Source organism: Pieris rapae, chromosome 3 (genome assembly GCF_905147795.1).
Source record: "Pieris rapae chromosome 3, ilPieRapa1.1, whole genome shotgun sequence".
In the NCBI taxonomy this organism is placed as follows: domain Eukaryota; kingdom Metazoa; phylum Arthropoda; class Insecta; order Lepidoptera; family Pieridae; genus Pieris; species Pieris rapae.
In genome coordinates, this window is record NC_059511.1 from 6,288,849 (window position 1) to 6,299,963 (window position 11,115).

The window sequence follows — 11,115 nt, forward strand, 5'->3', positions numbered from 1 at the left end:
CCGCATTAATAGAGGCATTTAGATAAGGCGTAGTGTTCAATAAATACCAACTTATACAGAAAAGCAGAGAAACGTACCTTTTAGTTACCGTTAAAAGTTTTTTTAGTGCTTAAATACAAAAATCCTTTAATATAACGAGTAGGGAGTATACAAAATATCCTAGCAGGAAAGAGGGCAAGTAGTCCTTTGAAGGCGACACCGTAGACCCTATCCCGGCTCTTGAGGCAAAGAGGGCATTTAGTAGCCCACATTAAAACACCGTTCCTTTTTAAAAAAGAATATGTAAAAATTTAAATTATTCTTTTTAATTTATTAGCCATAGTGTGAGAATATTTTTTTTTATATCAACAATGCCTGAGCACCTAGCCTGATTTATTACTCTAATATATAGATACCAAATAAACCACAATAACCTATAATAAATAAGATATAAACATTTTAGTGTAATTTTAACTATTCTCACATCTTCAGATCTCATCACCACTCATGAATCAAACGTTTCTAAAATTTATCGATAGACCACCGTGCATCCCGATTACCATATAAATACGTTGTCTAGCCGTAAAATAAAGAAATTGGACGGACAGATAAAAGGTCCGTAATTAAGACCGACTAGCGATTATAATTTCTCCGTTATCGCTTTTGAAATGGCCTCGTCTGCCCGCTTCATTAGATTTCTTTATGACGTCAATCTATGGTACGAGAGAATATGTAAACTTTTTAGTGATTTATAACTAGAGTAACATTAGTAGTCTGTGGAATATGAATGAAATTTATTTTTGTAAATTTGTTTCTCGATCTTAAGCTTCCACTTTACTATACGTTCGTGGCATTTTCACCTCATTACAATTTTTATCATTCATAAAATTAGCAAATTTTATAATAAATTCTTATAGATTCTTATAGTTAGAATGTCACAAGCACGAAACACTTAGAAATTCTGCCAAGTCTTGCATTTTTTCTATGTTTTTAATCCTTTAGGAAATTTATAGATCTTTAGAGATTTTATAATCAGTGTTACAATCAATAACTAGTTATACAATCACTTTAAACGCTACACGTCTTTGGTTTTTTTTATTTAAATCCTCTGTGGAATTTAATCACCTTAATTCAAGAAACATAACTAAAAGAACAAACAATACATTCATTAATTATGTGGTTGTAATTTGTTACAATAGAAATGAAATCAGGATGTTTTAATTAGAGTTTAATCTTATTTAATGCATACTTTGTTAACGACGCGTTGAAATTAAGAGCAATTTATGTAATTTAAAGAAATCTGAGCGTGCGGGCATCAATTACATCAATTCAACGATTAATTCGTTCTTTGTTCAAACACATATAACAAGCTTCCATATGCGTTACTCGCATATTCTGTTCTCCTAATAATATTTAATGTAATTACATAAATATTTTATGCTTTTTAACGTAATTTAAAAATGAGTTTTGAATTATAAAATCTCCCGTGGTGGCGTGTAAAAACTATTATGTAAACGCCACAAATAAGTGAAGGAATGAACTTGCACTAATTTTATGATAACTGAAAGTCATCATGATTTGACCACTGTTGTAAAATTTAAATAGGTATAGAGATTACGAAATAACTATCAAGCGCTTACTAAAAAAATCTTTCTCTGTTTTTGATGGTAATACATACCAATTGTAAATCTTACCGTTACCGTTTATTTATAATTAAATATAAAGAAACAAATATAATAAAAATTTCTTAATCGAAAAAATATCTAAAATAAACCAGCGCAGGTTGCGAATTTATTCGAAAATATAAATGCCTATTGCAGAACGTACTTAAAAGCGCCCATTTTAGTACAGTAGGTACATTGGGTAGGCAGATGTAGATAATAGCAGTGTTGGACTAGTGCCTTTAGCGTGACTCTCATCCCTGAGGTCGTAGGTCCGTGCACCGGCTGTGATTTTCTTTCTATGTTCGTTTGACATTCGAACGGTGAAGGAAAATATCCTGAGGAAATCGGCTTGCCATAGACCCAAAAAGTCCTATGTCCGTTAGATTAGTTATTTTATTTGACCTACTTGCCCATTAGATTAACAAACGAACACTCCGCTAGAAGATTTAAATCCCAGTAACACTGATTCAGAAAGTATAGAATAGTTAAGGCTCCGATGGGTGTGAGCATATTTATTGGGTTAATGAACTCTTGATTAAAATTCTATAAACAAATCTATACATGAGTTACATCTCACATTTACTAGTTATTTTCCGCTACAAATAATTTATTTATACCTATTGTATGTCAATTGATTTACAAGACAACACTCTGATCGCGCCTAGGAATCTTAAACATAATTTTGCATACAAATGCATAGCGTACAAAGCATTTACGCCGACAACAATAGCTATTTATCTAGATTATACTCAGGTGGAATTATAATGCATGTGTGAATAAGCTGTCTTTATTAGGAACTGAAATATCTATTTGAATACATAAGATACCGCCTGTACTTATAAGGCTTCTTAAAGCTCCGTAAAATTGTAAATACGGCCCTTTTTATATCTTTTTATAAATTGTGGATGGATATGTTTTTTTTTAATTTAACGCATTTTTATAAATTTTCTTAGTAGATCAAGAATATGCCTGCCATTGTTTCTAGGGCATTTTTATACGGTAAGGTTTGCCATCGATATATTTTTCTTCTTCATATATAAGATTTACTAACAATAGTTTTCAAGAATTACTAAATGAATAGACTTGCAGAGACAGGTATTTGGTCAAATGATTTATCTTAATTGGTCTTTTGGTTATCCCATTATGATATTTAAAAGGCACTATTACAGTAGAAAAACGTAACAAGTATATCTATGCGTTTTCGTTAATAAAAAATGCAAAGTATCATGGTAACAAGCGCCTATTACCAGCAATACCTGGGGACTGGTAATATCCCATAATTTAAGTAAGAAAAAGGGTCGACACTGTTATTACGAAAGTCGAATTTACTTAACCCTGTTATTTTTTGACAGTATCAATGAACTTTCATGTAGAAGTTTACGAACTTCTTGCCCTTATTAGAATGAAAAAGTTGAAACAATTATTGACTATATATCCTGTATAGTATTAGAGTATAAATTATACATAAGACAAAAATGCGAGGCACTATGGGAACAATACAATGAAAGAATAAATCATATTAATAGATTTTATCGTGGTATGATCTAGATTAGGTATGTATATGTATATACATATATTTATATTATCTATATATCTTTTCGTTTTAATAATGATTATTAAAAATTAAATAGGATAAGATTTTTTATTGTAATATATATAATACGTTAGTATTAATTACAATAAAAGTCGCAAAATAAAAATCTTTAAGATTAGAATTAAGATTACCATTTACAATAATAAGTTACTCGGTCAAGTTCCTAAGCTGTCTAAAGTGTGTTACGCAGACGATCCTCAACTCGATGCACAAGTACCAGCCCCGGTTCCACCTAGTGAGGGCCAACGACATCTTGAAGCTGCCTTACTCCACCTTCAGGACCTACGTGTTCAAGGAGACGGAGTTCATCGCGGTCACTGCGTATCAGAATGAAAAGGTATGTCAAGAATTAACTTCATTACATCAAATCTATTTAATAACTACTTGCTCCAAAATTTTATCATAACAATCAAAATATACTCCAGTCTTTTTTGCTTGAGGTGAAATGGGTGGAAATAACTGTTCTTAAGAAACTGTTCTTATACTAATTGTTAAAAGCAATTAGTAAATTATAATGTTTCCTTACTTTAAATATTCTCTGATAAATATGTAAGTGTAGAGGAAGTTTTATTGCCAATATTAATCATTGTGCAATGAAATATTATTATATTAACATGGATTTGACTCCTGAGAAAACGGTTGCAGGTTAGATGGCATAACAGCTTAGCTAAAAGAAAAATTATTAAATCCATTATGTAACAGATACTTGGGATCTGTGGCTTTATTAATTTCATTAAAATATCATAAAAGCTACATCGTTATAAAAATATCTTTCTTTCAGATAACACAACTGAAAATCGACAATAACCCTTTTGCAAAAGGGTTTAGAGACACAGGTGCGGGGAAAAGAGAAAAGAAGTAAGTATTTAAACTTCTTCATTAAAATGATTCCATATTTTTGATTGTTTGATTGAAATCGAAATCTTTTCTATTTTGAAAAGGATTTATTGGGGCTAATAAGGTTCATTAAAGTTGATACTAGGCAGGTGTAATTAATGAATCTATAGATAAAGTAACGGAAACATCTAACAAAATTAGCGTTATCTGTGCATCTCCTCAAATTAATTAGGACGTTTCGAAACGAACAGAACCGACGCCGTTCCAAATTCAAATTAAACCAATCCGGCGCCTCCTTATTCGTGTTCGGGATTTAAACATGGCGGGTAACTGTTCAAAATGGTGGAGTCATTCGACTTGGCGCTTTTTCCAACGTCTTTAGCGTGCGAGGGAGAAAATTGGATTTCCGCGATAAAATCAGCTTTAGACTTTTTTCACCGCATAATTTGATAGCACACCGCAGTGGGAGATTGCGGTTCCGCTTACTTATTTGAATTTCAACGAACAAGGACTCAATTAGTTTCAGCTGAGATTAAGTCGTGATGCTGGGCATAATCGACAGATCTACTTTTAAATATTTATTAATCACTAGCTGATTAAATTTGAATACTTCTTTTAGTATCTGCCACCGATTCTTGTTAAAAATAAATTAGTAAGCTTACTTTACAAACTTAATACAAAATGCAAAACTGTATTTGTAGAAGTAGGTTACGTATTCTTATTTGTTATTATATTCTTTTAGTATGATAAGGCCCAGAGAATCTGAAACATAATCATGTAAAAATTAATATTAATAACAATTGTAAGGGTAAAAATTACAATGTATCATCACTAGACTTAGCTCAATATAATTTTAGTAAGTACTACGTAAAAACAAAACAAAATTGTATCAAAAAAACAAATACAATTGAACAATCCCCATTAGAGAGTCTACGTTAGATATTCATGAAGTTCAGGAAGGCATCTTTAATTCGCTTACACAACATTTTACACCGGATTTGCCAGGCCACAGCGTCCGAATTAAAGGGCATACGCCGACGGACACCGGAAACTCGTCTTTTCAAAATGGCCGCCGAGCCGGAAGCGCGGGAAACGTGAGCGGTTTGATAAACGACACCTGAAAAGCCCAGGACACATGCCGCATATCTCAGCGAGGCCTTTGTGCTCGTTATGCTGGGCTTGTTGTTTTTTAAACAGAAAATTGTATAGACATAAAAATAAGCCATAGAAAATTCATACTAATAGATATTTGTAGCAAATATTAGATGTTTAAAAAAAAGATACTTTTACAAATCACAGGAAACCATTATTTTCAATTTATTTATATTAAATTGGTTTAAAATCTTATTATTTAATTATTGTGTCAAATACGATACACTTAAGGCCAAGTCATACACAAGAGTCCACAAAAAAAACGAGATCGAAGAAGAAAGTATTATTTATTCTTTATGAGCCGTGTTATTATAATAATAAAGGCTTAATGGCCTCTAACTAGATCCTTTGTGACATTCGTGAGGATTTAATGTCCAGTACTAAGGACCAGTGTCCCCTAAGAAAGAACACAGAACATAAAAGAACATTATTCTTAAATATTATTGTCAGTAGCGCACTCTCTTTAGAAGTGCTCGATGAAACCAATTTATTTCGGTAGAATTAAGTGCTTTTTTCTTAATTATATACAACCAGTTGCGAGCTTAAAATAAAACCGATAAATAAATTCCAAAATTACAATCCTCGAGAGTACTCATAAATTCAACACGAAATATTTTATTTGCAACAGAAGTATCATCGCATAAATTTAAAGTGAATCAAAACAATATTGTTAAATGTATCATCAAAAATATGCTCAATAAAACTGGCGAGGGTGGCGGGTTGCATTTTGGGGATAAAAATTTGGGAAAATTACAAGGCGAGCTCGCCACCCAGCCGTGACGTTTACATTGTAACGCGAACACCCTAATGCGAGCTGTTTAATTTAGGGTTGCCAATTTTTGTTTTAATTTCACACTTAACCTACATTTATTAGGTCACTTTAGGAACAATTATGAAAAATCCCTCAAGGCTCTTGTAATAACGGTAAAATGAATTAAACAAGCTAATTATGTAAATGTGTGTGGAACTTAAAAAGATTTTACTGTCTCATAATATTAATGTAAGAGTACATTTACTCCGGTTCAACAACATTTATCTGAGTATAGCTTAGGAAGCAGTTTTAAGAGTTTATACAGTAGACAACTACAACACAGCGGCCTTAGTTATGTTGGAAGCTTGATCATTTTTCATTATTTAATTATATTAGCAGTTGCCAGCCCTAACAACTAGGGGTGGTTAAATTAAATTCTATCAGGCGATGAGATGAGTTAATAAAATGAATTTACCAGAAGCCGTAATCAGACAGCCCCCAAAGTGTTTGAGGATGAAACAATACGACAGTTTTTACAGTTGGTAAACTTTAAGACAATGCAGGCGGCGACTTTAATACTTTGTTTTACCATTGAGTGTAACTGTATTTTGTTGTCTGTGTTTAAGCCACACACTGTATTGTAGAGGTTCAGCTATTCTCAACACTCTGGTCGTATATACGAAACCTGGCAGTGTACCAATGGAGTTCCTCCTAAGTGCTATTAAAAAAGAAAATGTATATATATTTGGAATTCTTCGTCCACGATTTGATGATTTAGCGAGTCATTAAAATCTGCATAGTTTTGACATATAAATTCTAGCCGAGTATCTGAGTCTTCTGTATTTTTGAAAGGAGCGGCATTAATAAAGAGAAGATGTGTTTGTCATAAATCGGTGACACTAAAGTAAATACTCAATTAGACATAAGGATTTGCATATACTAATAAAAAGGAAAACATTGTATAAACACATCTTGAAGACATAGTAGGCGTGTTTATGGGAGTAGATAATTTGTAATTACTTCTAATCCATGAATCACCTCTGGCATAACTTGAAATCCAATGAAGCTACTTAAGATTTTTCTTTGTAACATTATTTCATTAACAGATTTTGTTACTGCATTTCTTGCATACTAAAACACATTATATGTCCACGCAGCTATAGGTACATTTATATGATTTTTCACACCAAATTTGTTACCAAATCGTTTTAGCAATAAAGGTGATAAAGGGCGCGACAGACTATCATTGAGAAATGATTAACCTTTAAAGGGTCGCGGTGGGCCATTAACCAAAATGTCAACCGTTTGACACCCCTCGCTAAATGTGTGGCATTTTTAAACTTAGAATATTTTTGTTGCTATTCGAGTACGTCTGGCAGAGCTGTTTGCAATAAACCAAATTTTAGGATCTATGTTATTTTTCAAATTCAAATATAAATTTGATTTACGTAGGATTCTTATTTGTGGAAACGATGTAGTCTTTAGGCGTTGTTTCAATATTTTTTTAAGTACATTTGATATCTCTACACATACATACGATTTACATATTTAAATACACTAATACACTGTCCTCGGTTAAATCATCAATTATTGTTTGAAGCTAAACTTTATTTATCACCAGTATTGTATACAATTAGAATAAACAGTAGTCCAGAGTTATCCCTTAAAATCTTGCCAAATACGAAATATTATACATATATAAAATGCAGTTGAGCTTTCGTACCACGTACCTAATTCCAGGTTTTCGATATCAGCGCTACGGATTCTAAAAGATATAGAAATTAGGTTTCCTTACATAACGTTTTTGGAATTTTTCGCCAAACATTTGTTGATTTATTATTTAGGAAATCATTAAAATCTGTATAGACATTACAAACAAAAACAAACAAACAATCTATAGATGGCATAATATTGTAGCCTGAAAGTTACAGGTTAAATAATTCACAAAATAGTACTGCTGATACTACTTATTTTGAATCTCTTTAATTTATATAATCATCTATTCACACATTCCAAGATTGATCAATAAAATCCTATATAAAATTGTATGCATTGCATTTAATATTATAATTATTTATTATACCTTAAATATTATTTGCACAATAGTAATAAGCACAATGTTAACACGAGCAGTCTGTCTGTGTACCGCAGGCAAGCGTTGTTGACGGCGCGGTCTGACGCCAGAGACGATGACGATGAGCGACCATTGGATGTCGGAGGACCTTCCAGTCCGCCCCCTCCCGCACCTACTACGCAGCATTCTACCAGCTGTAAGTATCCACTAACTAATCTTTGGAGGAAGATATGTATTCCTTACTATCTAAGAGATACCTTGTTCATCAAACTTTCTTTACACTAGTCTTAGTAAAGTAAGTTGAATAATGTATTTCCTGGAAACGAAAAAAAATATTTTTTTAATCAAATATTTACATATACAGTATCTTGAAATTATGTATCTTAACAGTCATCCTTGACGTATTTAGTCTATTGTACAATAACTAAAATTGCCATTTTCTATAGCATGGTTCACATCGAGCGGTGGCGGTGGTGATTCAGGCCCAGAAGAAGCCGGTTCCGACTCCTCATGTTCAGGAGGGCCGCGAGCGCAGTCTCCTCCACCAGGACCTTCCCGGCCCTCCCCCGCTCCTGACGTGTCCCTAGGTCCACCTATCCAACCTCCCCTTTTACCATATCTATATCCTCCCTCGTTGTATCCCCCTCCGTTCTTTCCGCCGCATCAAATGCCGCCAGGACTTCTGTTCAACCTTCACCCTCTCCTGCAGCAGTACTCTCTACCGCCTCCCCCCGCTCCTAATCCCGCGCCGTCCCTGAGCAAAACGCACAGGTTCGCACCCTACGCTTTACCGGGCCTGGGATCAGCGTTCGAGCAAGTAGCGCCTCGAGCGAGGAGTTTGTCTTCGTCGCCTGCGCGGCCGCGAGTTGGCTCACCCCCGGCGAGAGCGGCGTCTGCTGATCCCCCACCGGATGCCCCCACGTCCACGACGACCCCTAACACGCCCCCCGCGTCCGACCTCAAGAGCATCGAGCGTATGGTGAACGGCCTGGATGTGGAGACTCAGGACTGACTCGCGACCAAGTCGTGACTGTGTACATAGAGTGTATTTATATGATCCCTCATGGGATGTCGTTTTGTATCGTTCCTATTTTGTTTTTCTGTCGAGTTCTTATCGGGTCGATCGGATGATGTAAATAGTTAAGCTTATACAATAGCTGGTTTAGTGTGGCTGTATACACGATGCTGAGAAACTTTATTGGAAACATTCAAATATTTACAAATATTATTTCCCTGCAGAATAAAGAAATATAACTTTAACTCATTCCAATTATTCTTACTATTGTGTATGACTAGCATCATATTTTTATTCCCATCACCGTGTATACTGCCCGTGAAAGTTCTTAGATATTATGTTCGTCGATGAACAGTCACGCCTGTACCTTACCCGCAGACCACCACCTGGATCTCTGGAACCGGTCATAGCTTAGGTTTGCAATGAATACAAAGTGTCATTATTATCAAGTTTGTAAAACGTTATTTTTAACTTAAAGTAGCTTGTTCATATAATAAACATTATTTTCAATCTTATATTTTGTAAAAATAATTAATTACGCAGTTATGTCGTATCTGTTAGTCTTCTGTTAGTCTTTGCTAGAAAGCAACCTTATTTGAACTATTGAAGTTAAAAAGAGACGCCTACTTCTTCTTTCCAATATCAATAAAGGACATTTTAATTTATCTTCATTGTACTTCTAATAACGTAAGTAAGATGTGTGCCGTGACGTCTTCGAACTGTAGTTGATCACATAGATGCAAACATAGTTTTCACCGCAATAGTTAGGTAAGACATATTTCACGAAAAGACATCGACATCTTTTATTTTGTTTCTCTTTGTAATTTTATTTTATGTTTTAATCACATTCAGATTTTGTTAAAACAATATGAAAATATTTTATTGAATACATAGTGTTATTTTAAAGATGTCGAGGGATCTTTTCGATTAATTTTCCCACGTAGTATAAAAATCGCTTTATCGTGTAAATACAATTGTAAGCTATATTTACGTGTTTATTATTAGACATATTTTGAAAATATGTTTTATCAATTGTGCTGTGAGTGGAGTGCGTTTAGTTGTTGGGAACGAGAAATTTTATATTTTTCATGAAGTTTATGGTAAGATTCTATGGAGCTATTAAAAAAAATCATCGTCATTTTTTAAGTTCAAATGTGAAATTTTTGTTTTTTAACTTAGAAAAGCTTTTCTTGTTGATTAAAAAAAATTACTTTAATATTGACTGTAGTCATTCTATCTGTCTAACTGAGTCTTGTAGTTGAGACAAACTTTCATTTTATTATTAAGTGTGTCTTTGGTCTTGGTGATACAGATGACTCATCTTTAGAACAAATATATTGTTTAAACGCTTCAAAGGTCCCTTCAGCTCCATAGCTTCTCACTGTCCCTTCCTATCTAAAAGACAAAAGTATTAAAACGCATTAGATTTTATATGAAGAAATTGAAGTTTCTGAATTTTTTTAGAACAATTGAACGCACCTTTAAACGATTGATGAATCTAACTGTAAGTTAAATTTTGTAATATATAGTTGATAAATTTGTAGTTAAAAACAAAATATATTATAAATGAATATAATTTTCCAAGGAATTCATTAATTAAGAGCAATTTCAACTCAAATAGATACCGTTTGATTTTACTAACAGTGATTTGACTCGAAGTAAGAATTGCCATTTTTCTACAGAATGTTTTAAAATTGCTTGAAGGAAATAACAAGAGACTGTATTCGACAGCTGTATGAACTATTCATCATTAAAATATATAGATAAATCTATTGACATATACTTGTTTTCTTTTCCTTATATCTTTTAGCAGTGTTGGGTAATAGCTAGGCGAAATAGTGCGTGACTTTCTACTGTGAGGTCCATCCGCCGACAGGTCATAGGTAAGCACTGGAATCTCTGTGTGCAGAAAATAACTAAATTAATAAGGATTACGCAAGATTGTTTGTTTTATGTAATACGTACACAGGAGGCTCATCTGATATTAAATGTTACTGCTGTCCATGGACACTCACAATGCCAGAACGTTAACAGTAATTGTCAGTAGCA

General features: G+C 33.5%; 1 protein-coding gene across 7 annotated transcripts in view; it reads left to right on the plus strand.

Moving 5' to 3' along the window:
- LOC110993331 (optomotor-blind protein) overlaps positions 1 to 10,844 on the plus strand; it is an 80,274-nt gene extending 69,430 nt beyond the window's left edge. For 3 of the 7 annotated variants that reach the window (XM_045634654.1, XM_045634656.1, XM_045634653.1), the window contains 4 exons: positions 3,416 to 3,574; positions 4,019 to 4,095; positions 8,111 to 8,247; positions 8,498 to 10,844. In XM_045634654.1, the coding sequence (XP_045490610.1) occupies positions 3,416 to 3,574; positions 4,019 to 4,095; positions 8,111 to 8,247; positions 8,498 to 9,063 (939 nt within the window). In that variant the 3' untranslated portion in view covers positions 9,064 to 10,844. The remainder of the gene's footprint in view (positions 1 to 3,415; positions 3,575 to 4,018; positions 4,096 to 8,110; positions 8,248 to 8,497) is intronic. The other 4 variants (XM_022259544.2, XM_045634657.1, XM_045634658.1 and 1 more) reach the window with 2 other exon arrangements.
- Positions 10,845 to 11,115: the final 271 nt, after the last annotated feature.